General features: G+C 45.1%; 1 protein-coding gene across 3 annotated transcripts in view; it reads right to left on the reverse strand.

Annotated features, from left to right (window-relative positions):
• CTNND2 (catenin delta 2) overlaps positions 1-18,022 on the reverse strand; it is a 453,358-nt gene that overhangs the window by 415,416 nt on the left and 19,920 nt on the right. The window contains exon 4 of one of the 3 annotated variants that reach the window (XM_024125559.1): positions 6,563-7,139. The exons of the other annotated variants lie outside the window; for them this stretch is intronic. Coding sequence (XP_023981327.1) covers positions 6,563-7,139 — 577 coding nt within the window. The remainder of the gene's footprint in view (positions 1-6,562; positions 7,140-18,022) is intronic. 3 annotated transcript variants of the gene reach the window in all.

Raw genomic sequence — 18,022 nt, forward strand, 5'->3', positions numbered from 1 at the left:
CCGGACGCGCAGGCTCAGCGGCCATGGCTCACGGGCCCAGCCGCTCCGCGGCACGTGGGATCCTCCCGGACCGGGGCACGAACCCGCGTCCCCTGCATCGGCAGGCGGACTCTCAACCACTGCGCCACCAGGGAAGCCCTATTGGGCCCTTTTAACGTGCAGACATGCTAATAAACAACTGACAGGCATGATCTCAATCTCATATGATCTTTGTAATGACTCTGTATAATTGCTGCCGTATTGTTATCCCCACGATAGGATATGCAAACAATCTCAGAGAAGCCCCATTTTGTTCCCCAAACAGGCTAAGCATGATTTCACCTCAGGACCCTTGCACTGGCTCTTCCCTCAGCCTGGTACCTCCTTCCCCAGGTCCATCCACAATGGCTCCTGGCTTCAGGTGTTTGCTCAGTGGACACCTTATCGTGGAGAGCTTGGCCACCCTGCCCTAGAGCATCTCTAATTCTCTTAGTCTTTCTCCACCTGGCTCTTCTCACCATCTAATATCCTACCAGCATCAGACCATTACCTCTAAGAGGACAGGGGCTTTGGCGTCTGTTGTTCACAGGTGTGTGTCCAGCACCTAGAAGAGCGGCTGGCACAAACCAGGTGCTCAGTAAAGACTTGTTGAACCAAACCCAACTACCCAAGGTCACGGAGCTGGTAATGGAACCAAGATATGCACCCATGTCCGTTTAGCCCCTCAATCCATGCTGTTAATCACTGCGTCCTGTATTTGTGTAACGCAACAGAATGCAATGATTTCTTCTACAACTGCAAGTAAATTCATTACTCTTACTCATGCTTCTACTTGCTCTGTCCATCAATATTAAAATGCCTCAGACTCCTTTGGAATTTCCCCAACATTCCATTCCTGGCTGTCAACATTCATGTCAGCCGCTCCGCGGCACGTGGGATCCTCCCGGACCGGGGCACGAACCCGCGTCCCCTGCATCGTTAGGCGGACTCTCAACCACTGCGCCACCAGGGAAGCCCCACACTGTCATTTTTTAAATTTACATGTTCCCCGTTAAATTAAAGCATAATCAAAATCATGTAAGTATTAATAACATTGGAAAGGCTAGCAGAGAAGCCTACATAAAGATGCCACTCTCTTACAAAAGAACAAAAAAGACCTGTTTACCCCATTTTAACTAGTAATGTCGCCATGTGGTAGGGAGAGAAGGGAAGATATTAATCTCTGTGAGTCAACAAAAAAGAAAGGCATCAGGAAAGCCTTTGGGGTCCCTAGCATCCCAAACATTTAGTTCCAGATCCAGCTATTAACTCACAGAAACGGGATATTAAAACGACACTCTGCCTGCTGCTGTCTGACCTGGATAGACAGCAATTGGACAGCAATCAGACACTATCTATGTAAGCTGCAATCAGATGCTTCACAGAGTGAGTTTAAAAGGAATGTCTGGGAGTCCCGGGCCTCCAGGCACACGGAGGCTGTTAGACAGGGGTCAGCAAGTACAGAGGAGGTTTGCTGAAGAGATTTCAGTACCTGCTCTCTCTGGAGAGAAAGCCTGGAGAGAGCCGGCTTCCACTCAGACGTGGGTTCCCTGCTGTGACATGGGATCCCAGAGTTGTAGAGGGTAAATGGCTGGCTGAATAATCATTTTGTTGGTGGAAGCTGGAGACATCGTCAATGAGTGGGAATCGGCCCATACTCCCCAAGTGCATTGGGGTGCCGGATGGCTGAGTGCACAGTGCAGGAGAGAGATCTATTTTACTTTTTGAGCCAGAAGGAGATGCCTGGGCAGGGCTGGGGCTCTGAGAGCATGAGCTTCTGAGGAGGGGGAAGGGGCTGAGGGGCGTGGCCAGTGGGGAAAGCACTGGAGCTTCTGCAGTTGGGGAAGGGCCCCCAGTGAGGTCCAGTTCCAAAGAACTCCCGGAAGTTCTGGGTGAAAGCCAGCTGTAACCACCTTGGAAATGAGATGAAAGTGTTGACTGATATCACAGGCTGATCACATTCTAATTAGTAAATCTAAACCGGGATTTTTTTATTTTCTTTTTTTACTTGAGGGTGAGCCAGGAGGTTCACAAGAGTTGTTCAAGCATTTGTCCACAGGCAGGGAGAGATCGCCTTCAGGAAATGCGATTTAAAGGGGCTGAAGCAGCCAGGTATCACATTGCATTCCGATCACATCCCAAGTGCTGTGGGATAAACAAACTCGCTCATTACCTGAGGAGACTTCAGGTTTCCTCTGAGAACCTGACAGTGCAGATTGCAAAGCTTTTATCTAGAATTAGGCTTTTTTTTTTTTTCTTTTTCTTTCTTATAACAGGTGCACCTGAAAGTATTAACAAATCAGGGAATCAATCAGATCTCCAAATATGTGGAATGTGGGATTTATAGTGTGTGATCCCCTCTAAACAGTGCGTTTGATGTCCCTTTGGCAGGGTTACAAGACTGACACGCCTGGACCAAATTCCTCTCCATATTAGGTCAGTTTTGATTACAATCGTTGGCTAAGAATCTTCATTTAATCCATTTCATTTTTACCTAAAAATAAGCTTCTGATGTTTGACTTAACTTTAATACATATTTACAACTCAGATTTCTATTTTTAACAGGATTAATTTTGCTCTAAACCGGAAAATGAAAGGATTATGTTATCTGCTTTATGAAACTGAACAAAAATTAGTACTGCTAGTCATATTTAACAGGATGTTGACACATTTTTGAGATATTTTTGCTTCTTGAAAATCACTGGTCATTGAAATAAGTTGAAAACTTATACTGTATTTCTACGTCTTTGGTGTTTTTCTTCAATAACACAAAATACACTACCTCTATCCATGTATCATGTGTACTGAAGAGTATAGAGATGCTGGATTCAAAGTGATCTAGGTTCAAATCACATCCCTGTCATTTCCAGCCAAAGTATCGATAACTTTGGGCAAGGGACTTATCATTGAAAATAAGCCTCAGTTTTCAAATCCGCAGAATGGGAGTAAGAATCACACCTACCTCATTAAGTTTCTGTTAGAAACTACATGAGACATGCTATTCTCTTGGCTTCTAAGAAATGACACTGACCTACACTTCTGGCTTATTTTTCTTTTGTTTGGGTTCCCGCTCAGCTCCTAGACCTCTACGTTTGTGGGAGGCATCTGGGCTCAGTCCTTGGATCTCTTCTCTCTAAACTGACTTCCTATGTAGTATCTTCTAAGACTTATGGTTTCAAACACCATCTACTTGCTGATGACTCCCTAATTTTTATCTCCAGCCTGGGCTTCTCCCCTGAACTCCAACTTGTGTATCCAACAGTCTACTTCACATGTGCCTTTTGATAGACAGATATCACATGTCCAAATCCATGATCTTAATACATACCAGCACTGCCCCCAAACCAACCAGATCCCTCTGTAACTATCCTGCCCCATCTCAGTCAATGGTGACTCCATTCTACTGGCTGTTGAGTCGGTGGCATCCTTGAGTCCTCTTTCTCTTACTGTCATCACCTAGTCCATGAGACAATCCGGTCAGCTCTACCATATGTACATATCCAGGATTACACGACTTTTCATAACCTCCAATGCTACCATGCTGGCCCAAGCCACCACTGTCTCTTGCTTACATTACTGTAATTACCTCCCAACATGTACTCCCCCTACAGTGTATTCTGTTATAGACTAAGCCACATTGTGTCGCCCCTCTGCTCCTCCCGGGGAGGGGTACAGCCAGCGTCCTGAAATCTTCATCAAGACTGACGATATGAGGCCTTCCAGCCCCCACGTTGCTAGTCACTTTGCTGGCCTTGTGTCATTTCTTTGCCCCCTTTCTCTCTGATGCACCCTCACTGGTCTTCTTGCTCTTCTGCAGTCACATCAGACACACCTCCATTTACCAGCCTTTGAAACTGCTGTTCCTTCTGCTAAGAACACCATTCCGCTGGATATTAATATGGCCAGCACCCTCACTGCCTTCATAATTGACTCAGAAGTTACCTTCGAAGTGAAGCTTTCCCTGGCCACTGCTAAAAAGTCCTGTGACTTTTCTGTCTTCTCCAGCTGAAATGAGGCCAGGGATTTTGGTTGATATTGATCAATTCTGTACCCCTAGGGTCTAAATCAGTGCCAGTACCTAAGAGGTGCTTAATAAATAATTAAAGGAATGAACGCATCCAACAGTGAAAGTCACCGTCTACCCTGTATTCACACTTCCTAGCTATCAGTGACGAATCTCCAAAATCACAATCCTGAAAACGCAAAAGCTATTTTTCAGTCTTGACTTTGTGCTTTCAGTGAGCAAACCAGGTGGCTCCAAACTTTACGACGCCTGGAATGGTACCAAGCATACAGATTGAGGTATGGAGGCCAAAAGCTCCAAGATTCCTGATCGCTCACAAAGGTTAGAATCGGTCCCCACACCTTTTCTGGGCCATAGTTGGCTAAGTTCTAAATAGGGCCAACGATCTTATGCAACCCAAGTATTTATGCAGAGTTATAGAATAATTTGGAACTCAAAAACCCGCCAGCAGCGATTTGCATGAAAAAACCTTTAAATGAATATTTAAAAGTATGCATTTGAAACAAAGTAATTCAAACATGAAAAGTGCTCGTTGTAGCTCAAAAATCAAGAATCTTCAATGGCACAATGATTTTTTTTCCCACCAGGGAGCAAAAATGAAATCGTGTCAGAGAATTTGAGGAATGGATGGAAATGAGGAGGGAAGTGAAGGCACATGGGATTGTGTTGAACAACTGAAGTTCTCTTAATTCTGGCCAAAGCCTTCCTACCCCCCCGCCCCACACACATCATATCCTCAGAAACATTCACTCCAGATATTAGAGTATAAGCGATCTTCACAACACATTTACTTTTAAAGCCTCTTCCTACATTCAGTGACATAAGGAGCTGTCAGGCTCTCTCCCCGCCCCATTCACATCCCCCCGCCACCAGACCCACACTCCCTATTTTTACTAAAGTGATAGAGTGGAACATGCCCAAGTTTAGCAAGTATGATCACTGGGAGAAAGAGCTGCAAGCTAAGACTCCTGGTTTCTTTCCGCAGGTCTGTGCAGGGAATGAAATGGCCTTTAGCAAGTCACCTGTGCCTCTCTGGGACTGAGCTGCCTCTTCTCTCGGGTGGGGGAAGGGGGCCCTGGGGCTTGAGTCTCCCACAAGCTCCCCCAGGTTCCCACTCCTTGCCACAATCTAGTAACTTATTTTACACACTTCTAAAGCAAAGTTTCCAAACTTATATAAAAGAAGATTCCATACAGCTCCCTAGCCCTGTCTTCCAACTAGATTGCCACTCCTGAGTCCCTACATAATAGGTATTTGGATCCTGGCACTAGGTTGGCATCAGTGAGCGTCACTTCCAAAATTCTATTACAGAGAGAGAAGGAGTGAGTGAGAGAATAAGCATTCTTAGCAGACCTGGGGGGCGGCGGAATTGCAGCCTGCGTCCTGCTGCGCCAGGCCAGTCCACACCAGCAATTACTGTGCTGAATTAAAAAGGCCCTTGCACATGCCTCCCGCATGCTTCCAAGTTCCTTGTTTTTAATCTTATTTATCTTCACAGTCATCCATTTATGTCAAGAAGGGAAACCTGGGTGCAGCATGTTACTACAGTGACACAATCACCAAATACTTTCAAAAGAGGAAAAAAAAAAAAAGAGACAATAAATCCGGGTTAGTTGTCAGATGTTTTAGGAGACAAAACTTGAGTCGTTCAATCATAGTGTCTCATTTAAGCTGAACGTATGGTGCTACCAGCAGACAATCACCAGTTCAGCCTGGTCTTTGATGGGCTTAACGACCACAGAAATGTCACCTCCTCTGAACTGGCAGAGAAAAGCAGGCTTCATCCCAAAACCCCAGTCCAGCCCAGCTCCCCCGACCCTTTAATAAGCGGGCAACAAACTCAAGGGACTTCAGCACTGGTTACTTTTTCCCCATTGCTGGAATCTACGTAATTTCAATGACAGGTATGGGAGCGTCCTTTCCTTTTCCCAGTGACTAAACTTAGACAAAATATAATAAATTCGAGCCATCACAAAGTAGTAAAAATTCAAGGCAATTAATCATGGGTTACTTTTTCACTACTATTGAAATCTTTGTAAGGTGAATGTCTGCTTTGGGAAAACTCCTTACTTTTTCTACAACTGAACGTAGATAACTACCTGGGTGATCACAGAAACTGTTATTTTTATTCTCTGCACCCTTTTTCTGGATACGATCAACAGGTCTATGTGATTCTTTATTAAACTTGACTTTAAGGACGGACATCTTCGTCTCCAGATTGGCGGGGGGTGGGAGGGAAAGAGAGGGGGAGGGAGAGAGAGAGAGAACACTAAGAGTGTGAGAGACTGCATTACTTCCAAACAGAAGCAACGGATAGCTTTGAGTTGAGATGCTACCACAGCCTACCTAGGGACACCCTGGCCTTCCCTTCCTTCAGCGGATGCTGAACACCTGCCCACGGACACGCCCAGCCTGAGTCGGCTCCAGCCCAGCCGTCTGCCTGCCTCCTGCCCGGGGCCCCAGCACGCGCCCAGGCGCCCCCGGGGCCGAGCCGCGGGAGGCGGGCGGCGAGCCCTTTACCTGCCAGGCTGCCCGGCCTCTGGAGGGTGGCCGTGGCATACAGCTCCTGCGACTGCTTGCCGTACGGCTCGGACGCGTGGACCAGACGCTTGGTGGGCGACAGGGTGGCGTACGTGCCGATGGTGGAGCTCAGCTGGTGGATGGGCGAGGAGGAGAGGGTGGACTGCACGGTGGGGGGCGAGGTCACGCGGATCGGGGACAGGCCGGCCGAGGACACGACGATGTTGATGGGCGAGCTGGTGCTGTAGGACTTGGCCAGGCGGCTGGGCGACTGCTTGGGCGAGGAGCCGCGCGGCGCGGCGTAGGAGGCGCCCTCGGGGGCCGAGCCTCCGCGCTGCAGCTTGGTGGGCGAGCCGCCCTGGGGCGCGGCCAGCGGGGAGCCCCCGCGCGGGGGCGCGGGCAGCGTGGAGCTCGAGTAGTAGAGCGCGGCGGCGGCGGCGGCGGCGGGCGGCGCGTCGGGCAGGTGGAAGGCGCTGCCCAGGCTGGGCGCGAACGGCTCCCGCAGCGGCGGCGGCGGCGGCGGCGGCGGCGGCGCGGGCTCGGGCCCCGCCAGGTGCCCCGCGCGGCTCGTGGTGCCCTGTGCGCGGGAGAGCAGAGAACACGCGCTCTTAGCCAGCGGCAAGCAGAGGGAACCCCCCGCGCGCGCCGCCCGGCCCCGGCGACCCCGGGCGCGCCGGGGCCCCCGAGAAGCAGAACCGCGCGGGGGATGGAGACGCACGCGCCCCTCCGGCCGCTCGGGAGCGGCTCCTGTCCGAGCGAAAGAAAAAAACAACAAACAAACAAAAACCGGAGAGCAAAGGGCGGCTGACCAGGGGATGGGGATCCCGTCTGACGAGTGGGACACGTATGCTGCTCACAAATCTCAGAGGTTTCTGGAAGAGCAGAGGCATCGCAATAGTCTCCGAACGCTTTGAAAAGGCCAGCCAGCGGGGCCAGCGGGATCTACTTGTAGGCAATCCCGATCTGTTCGTTTTAACGAGAAATTCAGGCGTCCAGCCTTTCCTCCCCCCCCACCCCGCCCCCCACTCGCACGGGCATTTCATTGGATACAGTTTCTACCTCTGAAATTGGCCAAGTTGCCTACTTATCTGGAGAACGTAAGAAATAAGCATACTTCGTGGAGTTTATTCTGTTGCCATTTTCCCGTTGGTTCTTCTTTGTGGATAAGTTAAAAGGAGGGGAAGATATGAGGTCGGAATAAATATGCTTGGGCTTTCAGGCTTTAAAAGAAAAAGCATTTCCAGAGGAAGCAGAGCAATTGTAAATGAAAAGACTAGAAAAGCCTCCCTTTTCTAGAGTTTAACGCTGGGCTCCAAATCTTTCAGCATCTCTCTCTCTCTCTCTCTCTCTCTAATGAAAAGACTAGAAAAGCCTCCCTTTTCTAGAGTTTAACGCTGGGCTCCAAATCTTTCAGCATCTCTCTCTCTCTCTCTCTCTCTCTCTCTCTCTCCAGCTCGCTTTTAAGAGCCCCCTGCAGCTGTGTCTTCAAATTGAAAGCCAGTTGCCTCTCGTCTATTTTCAAGAACACAAAAGACAACAAGGGCTGGGGTGGAGCTGGAGAGACAGTTGGAGGGGAAAGCACTTTCCTTGAATCTGGGCCAGAGACAAATTTGCATTCGAATGAAAACACTGCATTGTCAACCACTTCTGGGCAGGAGCTCTGGGATCTTCCAGGCTTTCCCGGAGGAGCAGAAAAGTTTTCTGAGAGCAGGCTGGTGTAAAAAGGGGGTAGGACTGTACACAGAAAAAGAGAAGGTGGGGAGGGCAGGTTCTGAAATTAGGGGTGGGAATTAGGTGGGGAGGAGGACGCGGGTGAGATGGAGGGAAGGGAGAGAGAGAGAGACTGAACAGATGCTCTCCATTAAGAGTTTCAATTTTGCCTCGCCACTCGCTTTGGAACAGCAATTGGCAAATAACAGACCAGGCACTTGCATCGCCCACACAGCGTTCCAAGTTTTATCTGGATGTCAGGTTCGTGTGAAGATCTGAGGGAGTTAGTCGACCAATATCAAAATCCTCTATTAAGAGTATCCTAGATAGGAAGAGTCCGTTGAAAGACATTCTGTGGGAGGTGTGTGTGTGGGGGTGGGTGTGTATTTATTCATATATGATGTATATATTTCACATATTTGCATACGTGGGTATATATATGTGTGTGTGTTCATATATGACGTATATATTTCACATATTTGCATACGTGGGTATATATATGTGTGTGTGTTCATATATGATGTATATATTTCACATATTTGCATATGTGGGTGTGTATATGTATGTATTTATCCATCCACTGACAAAGTTTCTCTCCTTGACCAAACTCTAGTCAGGCTCCTCTGAACCCTTCTCAACATGGCTCTGCACTGTCCGGTTTGAGCAAGAATCCTCCAGTCTCAGTGTCTGGTCACCCTCCATACCTGTTCCAGTTCCTCATTCTCCACCATCTCCCAGGCAAGGTCGCATCACTCCGGCCTGCCTTCAGCAAGAATCCTGTTAGGTCTGTTTAGCCAGAATTTCCCCCCAGCCCTGACATTTCCTCTTAGTGATTTTCCACCCACTGACCCCCAACCTACTCCTTGGCTAAACATCCTTCCTTTTCCTTGTTGTTTTCAAAATTGAGCCCAGTTCTATACTGAGGTCTCTCTTACCCTAGTGCAATACTTAAATTCTTTTCTGAATCGAAACGGTATTTACCGCTTTAACTTCTATCCAGTTCTGGTTTTTCTTTAGCATCACAAAGCAATTATTTTGAGTCCAACAGTAGGAGTGGAAGTAAAATGTAAGCTCCGTGATTTTGTTCAGTAATGCGCCTCCAGCAACCGAGAACAAGAAAGGTTCATAGCAGAGATACCATGAATGTTTGTGGAATCAGTGAAGGAATGGTTAATAAAACTGGCCCCGAGGCTTTGGCACGAGGGTTTCCATGGTGGAGAAGCTCTGCAGAGCTGGTGCGCTCACCTGGACCCCAGAGATATAGTCTAGTATCATCCGGAGTCATGGGGGTCGGGGGGAGCTGCTTACATCTAATTGTGCTTCCCTCCCAGTAGAAGTTCTGAGCATGAAATGTATAGCCTGGGCTTCTCAAACCTGGCTGCATGTTACAATTGCCAGGGGAACTTTTGAAAAAAAAATCTCAGTACCCAGGCTGTATCCACTAGCCATTTAATTCAGGATCTCTGGAGGCGGGGCCCAAACATCAGGCTTTGGGGAAGCTCACCAGGTGATTCTGATGTACAGTCGAATACAAGAACAAGTCATCCGCAGAGCAGTGGTTTTCCGAGTGTGGTTCCCCGTTCCATCAGCCAGCATTAGAAGTAGCATCAGCCCACCTTCACGGAGTGGGAAACCCTGGGGGAGGGGCCCAGGGGTCTGTGTTTTATCATGTCCTCAAGGTGATGATGACGCTTGTTTAACGTTTGCAAGCCTCTGATCTAGAGGAGATTCTGATTCAGGGCTCTGAAGTGGGCCTGAGGGTCTGCATTGCTAACAGTCTCCCGGAGGATGCCGCTGGTCTGAGAACTACTGCTAAGGTGCAGATAGGGACTGTCTTTCTTCACTTTTCTTCGGAAGCTCTCCTGGGGCCTGAGCAACATTCCACTGTGCAGAACCCAGCTGTCGAGTGACAGAAAAGCCTCCAACAGGAATTTCTGGCAATCTTTCCCACAGGACCATGAGGAGGAGAAAGAACCCCAGAGGGTCTAAGGAGAGTTCCCTGCTTACAACAGGACAAATATTTTTTGGTATGTCTTGGATGTATAATATTAATAACCCTATGTGACATCAAAGATCCTATTCCCTAGTAGCATAGTTTTCAATAAAATAAATACTAAAGTACACTAATATAAATTAAAACAACATCAGGTAGTATTCTAGTCTTTAAGTATTAGAATAACATGGATCCTAGGGAAACCTTGAATAAATTTTGCAAATAATTTATTTTCCCTTTAATATGTTGGAACTTCCAGTTGGAGAAGTGCTAACTCCTCTGCTGAATATTATTCATAAGGATTCTTAAATGGCCCCCAAATCTATAAAAGTTTTGAGAACCGCCAAACTATTTCCAGGTATTTTGACAGGCTATAGCAACCAATTCAAAACCCTTTTAAAATACGGTAGGATCTGGGTGAAATGTTGCCAGTAACTTTTTAACAAGAAAAAAAGACAAACATAAACAATAAAATTGTATGTGCATTTTAAGATGGGTATTGTCTACGTTGGAAATGTTCTATATCTGTACTGTCCGATATGGTAGCCACTAGACACATGGGCCCTAGACACATGCTCTGGATTTTAACACACATTTAATTTGAATTAATTTGAATTTAAACAGTCAAATGTATCTAGTGGCTACCTTCCTGGATTGCACAGTTAGGTAAGCCCTTCTGCAGTTTTTAATAAATAATCTGGGGGTATTATACTCCATTCCAATAGTTTACAAAATAATAAGTACCTAAGAATGGTCCTTGGCTGAACAGAAAAATCTATTTTTAGCATCAATTGAACAAAGAGTAATCTTTTGGGAGCTCATCTCCACTCTTGTGTTTATGTTTTGTTCCATTATGTAATTTCATTTAGCCACTCTTAGGGATACATTTCAAGACAGCTGCATGATTCATAGGATGGTTTATTATGACCTAGGTCATTGGATTAAAGATAATATAAGCACATTTCAACACACATAGAATTTCATCTACTTTACCTTCATGGAAGCTCAATTCTACCTGAAACATACGTTAGAACTATAAATAAAACTGTAAATCCAATGTTAAAGTTCCAAAACTTAACTTTTTTTTAAACTAATGACTACTACATGCTACTATTTGGAAATGTGTGTGTACAAGTGATGAGCACTGAAAATTTTTTTTACTGATAACGATAGATAAAAGATAAATGATGATATAAGATTTTCTGGAAACATTTGGAGAAGATGGAGCCCCAATACTGTCCTGGATCACACAGCATGGGCTACTGACCAGGACAGTTCCTACTGGGGCTGTCATTCCCAGCTCTTTGAGTCAGTCTCAAACCAAAGGACTACTTTAATTGTCTTTCCCACCCCTGCAAAGTGGGGAACCCAGCTATGTGAAATTGGCAAGGAAGCAGAACACTGTTAAGTAGATGCTCTGAGTAAAGAGTTTCCAGTAGGCAGAGTCTGGTGCACATTATCTTGACATTATTTTGGAGATCTAAAATTGCTATATTTTTGTTGTTACAGAATAATACCTGGCTCACAATTGCACTGTTTGTTTTGTTTTGTTTTTTTATTGGGAAGTTCCAACCCCCCAAATATGGCTCTCTTGGACCAGAACACGGCATTAGGCCTAAATACTAAGCATAGTTGTTTCCTGACCTTTTCAGGTTGTATCTTCTGTAAAGAGGGTAGAGACAGCATAAGGGTGACAAGGGGGAAAAACGTCTTCAAACTTGGAAACTTATTTAAGCCTCACTCTCGATTTGGCAGCGCAAAAGACCAAAACAAAAACCCAAGGCTTACAGCCAGTTAACAAGGGACTTGACAGCCTGAACTCTCTAAGGAATCGTGACTTCAGATCATGAGTTAGCACTGTCACCGAGCAAAACCACATTTTATAGAGCAGACCCATGATTTACAGGCAGTCCTTGTGAAGACGCATTTAGACCTGCCAACTTTCCTGGAACTGTCAGCGAGGCCCCTAACTCTGGGTCAGGAGGATTATCTGCCCAGAATGCTGGGCAGCCTGGCCAGCAATGTCAGGAATGGGAAGCTGGAGCCTGTGTTTTGTGGCCTCCCAGATGGGAGCTAACGACTTGGGATCAGCAGTCTGCTCCCCCAGCGGCTGTATCCATCATTTTTCATTTTCCTGGCATCCCTCATCTCATGGTTTCTCCCTTTTGTAGGTCACCCTGGTTGTAGGGACTGAGGCCACTGCCAGGAGTGGTGCCCCTGGGCGAAAACGGTGTCACAGAGGCAGAGCTGGAGAGTACGTTTCAAAGGAAGGCAGAGGCATCAGGGCCCGGGCCACCGAAGGGCCCAAACACAGGAATGGAGAGTGGATTTGGTGGGAAGGAGTCTGGCTGGTGTTTGAAGGAATGCAAATGCAGATAGGAGTAACTGGTGAGAAAATAATAGCAATGACCAGAGAACATTCTTTCAGTGAGTTAAGCAGCCTGAATAACTTTTGAATACAAACAAAAAAAAAGAGGACATGGCTTTAAGATGACATCTTTGAAGAAATCCATTGCTAAACCAGAACTGTCTGGTAACATGATTTTGTAATATCAGCTACACGCTGCTGATTAAAATGTCTGAGAATGTGTTGAACTTTCTGGGGTAAGTTGGCACAGGGTTCTAGGCTTGCACAGGAAGATGGACAAAGCCTCTACTCTCACAACTTGGAAGCAAGAAGAAACCACCAACTCCAAAATGCCAAAGTCTCATTTCGGTATTATATGAAATGTGCCTGTAATACAATACAATGCAAGTGAAATGAATCTACACCCCCCCAAAGTAAGTTTTGTGCCCTTGACTCTCTGGGATGAAATCAATTTGCTTGAACACTACTATCATGGCTCCCAAAATCTCAGTAACTGCTCTTTTGAAATTGTCCTCAGAAGAAAGGCCACTCTCTAAATAATTCCCAAGATAGAAAATCCTGGTTCTGTGAGAAAGATTTGATTTTGGAAATAGCCAAATAAAATCAAGTGCCTTGTCTAGCAATTCCTTTGAGGAGTGCTGCTTTGGGTGAAAACTCATATGAAACAGAAAATGGAGAGACAGCTTCTGTGTGCAGTTCACACACCATCCCTGGTCATCACCACTGGCGTGAGGTGAGGAAAGGAAGGCTGGGTTTACCTGGTGGTGAAGTCACACTAACACTGAAAGGTGGTACCCAGAGCAAATTAAACTTAAGCAGTTGCAAAATGAAGACACTTGAAAAAAATTTCATCCTCGGATGAGAACATCTCAATTAAATAAGAGCTATAATGTGTGAGATAATAATGGGAACCACCCTTATTGCCTTCTCTTTGCATGAGGGCCCCCAAATTACGGAGGATCGGGAGGGAGGGATGGAGAGAGAGAGAGAGAGAGAGAGAGAGAGAGAAATATCTTGCAAACAACATCACCCCTGTCACTGCAGGCAGGCAGAAGAAGGGGGTGGTAGTGGTCCATTGCCCAGGACCCCTAAGTCACTAGTATAAACAGGGTAGTGCAGACTTTTGCACACGGAGTACTGGTTTTTCCTTCCCTCTGACATCCCTTTAATAAAAGTATGATTAGGGTCATCATCAATAAATATTCTCAAAAGTATTTCACGTGACCATTTCTATGGTCTACCAAGTGGAAAGAAAATAGAGAAGAAAAAACTAAAACAATGACATGAGTGTCATATAAATTCATCTTTAAGAGAGATTTTTTTGATGGCAACTCTTTCCAAAAAAAACATGAGCCTTGGCAAAAATACACTCTGTAAAACTTTTACTTCAGCAAGGGGCTCACTTAGTATAACTTTAATACCCCCAAACTTTTGCTCAGAAGAAATGTTATAGTAAAACACGTACACACCCTCCCCACAGTGAGAAATGTTTCAGTTATTGAAACCAGATTAAATATATTTCTACTGGAAAGAGAAAATGGATAAGATTTTAAAGCAGAGCATTGAGAAAAGATTTCCCACAGGTAATCTTCTGAAACCTATCTTAAAAACAAATAAACTGCCAGTTTCCCACAGATATGCCAGACAAAGAATACAAAATGACATGATTTCTCCTCTAAATGCAGCATAGTATATACATTCTACACTAAAGACATCTCACCAATTTTGTGTTTTCCAAGTTTTTTAGTGACTTTTCTCTTTACAGGTGCTACCGGCAACAACTTCTTTCCTAATTCAACAAGCTGGAGTGATGCCACAGCAGCTCTCTGTATAACTTTTTGCATTCAATAATCAAGAAGCAGGTGTTTATTGGGAGACTACTGCCTCCTTTGAGCCCCGTGTGTCTCTGTGTCCATCCCACCACCATCCACAGAGTTCTCCACCCGCTTGACCTTCACATCTACCTGATGTAAAAGTGCACCAATAAGCAATGTTCCAAACTCATCAGCCTCTGGCAGGAACGAGCAGATGGTGTATTTATAATTCTAATAGAGCGCAAATGAGAACTTTTAAGACATAAAAGGCAGTGCAACATTACATAAGACAGGCCAGATCAAAAAGAAATGGCAATTTGCTTCTCGAAAAGCTGACTGCTTTTTTAGTGTATCTACCACTGTTCAAGCTTTATTTGAGTAAACTATCATACAATTCTTAATTTCCTGCAGTAAGCAGGCATTTCCTAGGATTATGAATGCACACAAGGCTCACTTCAGTTCTGCTGGACGTGAAAGTGGTTGTAAAATCTTTCGGTTCCTGTACTTCTTTGCCAGTATTCTGTGTACAGGTGTATACTTTCCTATTTCTTGCTTATTTTGTTTCTTCGAGGAAGGAAACACTTGATAAGACTACTTTGTGTTTGGACATGGGGAGAAACCAACATTTTTAGAGGGACTCTTCTGGGCCAGAAGTTTTACGCTCGGCCTTTCATATAATGCACAGGAAATTGGATGTGAGTGGAGGCGGGCAAAACCTGGAGAAGACCCAACTTCTGCACCCATCCGCAGCCTTTGCAGTATGAGCATCAGGAAGAAGGCTGCGGTTTGAGGAACGTGAGGAATATCTGGTGAACCCCGGGCCAGTCACTCAAGATATGGAGACGAATTTTGTATGGTTTCCTCTCTTGCAGCAAGGCCATCTGATAGGACGAGATAGACTTACGTGCAACTAACTATAGGATATTATATGTGAAATGACAAAATGATGCTTTCAGCACGTAAGTCGGGCCACGCTGTGCCCCTGCTCAAAATTCTCTACCAGCTCCTCTTTCCACTTCCAGTAAAGGACAAGGTCATCATGATGATCAGCTGATGGCCAACTTGGTTTCCCATCTACGTGCAAACTCCTGCTCCCCTCTCTGGCCACCTGGGCCTCCTTGCTGTCCTGTCAACATGCCAGGTCACCTCATCCAGGAGCCTCTGCCTTTGCTGTCCCCCAGACAGCCACACAGCTTCCCTCTCTTCTCCTTCGTGTCTTTGCCCCAACCTTGGGGCAAAGGCCCCGTAGGCCACACCCCATCCTGGACTCTGGAGCCTGCTTATTCTAGTCTGCATTCCTTCCTTCCTTATAGAATTCATCACCTTCTAACAACCTATGCAACTTACTTATTCACTCTGTTGATTTTCTGAATTCCCATTGCTGCTACTAGAATATAAGTTCCTTGAGGACAGGGATCATGTCTGTTCTCTTTACTTCTCCATCCCAAGCACATATAATAGCTCATGGCGTCCAGTAAGCACACATAACGTCTTGAAGGCATTAAAGAATAGCCCAGAGATATACAAATGCAACTGGAAAAGCAGCTCTGTTTTGATTGGGGCACCTCACAGGAGCCACACAAAGCCCAAGGTTGACTCAGAGGAGGAAGAGAGGGATGGAGGGGTAGTCTACACACAGCCTGTTGAGAGGCTGGGATGGGGAGCTTGCAGGGTGGCTGAGCAGAGCCCTGGGGTGGGGCAAAGAATAACTATGAATCGGCTCACGTCACTTTCTGGAAAGGCCTTGGGGTCTGATGGGAAGGATCTTACGCTCTCTCTCTCTCCTCCAGCCCAGTCCCGTGAACTCATCTTAGAGTCTGAAGAGAATGACTTTCAAGAATTTTAGTATTTTATGGCAATTTTGTGACTCACAGCTCTTTCAGACTGACACGGTAGGGCAAGGCAGGCTATGCACCAGGGCCCGGAGTACAGCCTGGTGGTGATCACCCAACAAACATTTATTACGTTGAATAAACTAGCGTTTGTTAAAAATGGAAAGAATCTTTGAACATGATATTCCTTTGAAATTATATTCTGACATGATTTATGAGCCAGATAGAAAACCATTTGCTTTACTTTAGAATTACACACTTTTTTTAGGCCAAAAAACCAAAAAAACAAAAATAGAAGTGTTTTTGTGTCACTTGATTACTGACCTTACTAACCTGGTCTGGCATCTGTGAGCCATTATAGAACTTTACTGGCCCTTTTGGCACTTTACGACGATAGGATATTCTAAAAATCAATCTAGCCTGGAAGGAATGAGCCATTCAGAATATTGAAAAGAATGTGTCACAGGGCTGTGCAAAACCACTGGAAGAGAGGGATTCTTAGGATAATCTGAACAAAGGAGATGTTACGGGAATGGGATGTAGCCTTCCTACTTTCAAGGGTATAACACTATTAAATGCTGAGTAAAAATACTGATTTACTAGTTCAGCATTTCTCCGACATGATTTTGAAGTCACAATAAAACAGGTCTTTCACACCACAGCATATTGAAGCTGAAAGTGAATCATGGTACCAGATCCGCCACTTTGCTAAAATAAACAGGATTCAGCTATCCACCTGCAGCCTCCCTTCTGCTAATGAAGTGGATTAGAATAACCCCCTGGTTTGAATATTCAGACTTCAACCACCCACCCGTCAGGTAGATGAGTGTAGGCCAGTAACCTTTGGCTCAAACTGAAGTTTATGACCTTGAACATGCACATTTATAGATGCCTGCAAATATAGAGCTTTGATATCTTTACAACCAAGTTTTCTGATTAAACTTTAAGGCAGACTTTTAATGTGAGGCCCAATCTGTCCTTTGAGCTTCCACTGTTTCACTTCCATGGCAACTGGCGGATGATAGAAATAACTCCAGCAACATGGAAGTAGATCAATCACCATATTGTTTGTCCACATGTATAGAGTTCTTAATAGGGTCAGGCTGTAGATGTATTTAATTGAAACAGTCAACATATAAAAGGAAACCTACGAAACACTCTTTCGAAATGATTAGACTTCAGTTCAGTCAAGAATCTGTCCCCATTCTTACTACTGCTGCCTTAAAATGGTACAACTTCTCTAAATGTGTTGAGTTTTAGTTTTTGCATCTTTAAAATGTAAATGTTAATACAGCCCTGTTGTGGGGATTAAATAAGAGGATGTATGTAAAACAGATTACTTCCAGGCCTCAATAAATGGTAACGATTAATTTTATAAAATTTTATAAATAAGAAAGCTTTGATTTAACAGTTAGTCCTATGTGTGAATTGAGCTTATAAGATGCTCAGTTATCAACAAATCAAGTTGATAATTAACAGATTTTTTTCTTTTGATACTGATAGCTCCATTTCCCATGATGCTCAGCTATGGGAAATCTGATTTTTTTTTTTCATCTGACTTAATGTTTTCAACTCAAAGTACAGGGGTCTTAGATATTTATGAGAAAAAGCCAAGGATGAGTATTAAATGAGTTCAAGATAAAAATAAAAGAAAGGCAGAACTTTATTGTTTTACTAGCTACATGTCTTAGAAGTTCTAGAAAACTGGTAAAAGCTAAATTCATACCTTTCATAGGTTAATTT

This window comes from Physeter macrocephalus, chromosome 8 (genome assembly GCF_002837175.3).
Source record: "Physeter macrocephalus isolate SW-GA chromosome 8, ASM283717v5, whole genome shotgun sequence".
NCBI classification, from domain to species: domain Eukaryota; kingdom Metazoa; phylum Chordata; class Mammalia; order Artiodactyla; family Physeteridae; genus Physeter; species Physeter macrocephalus.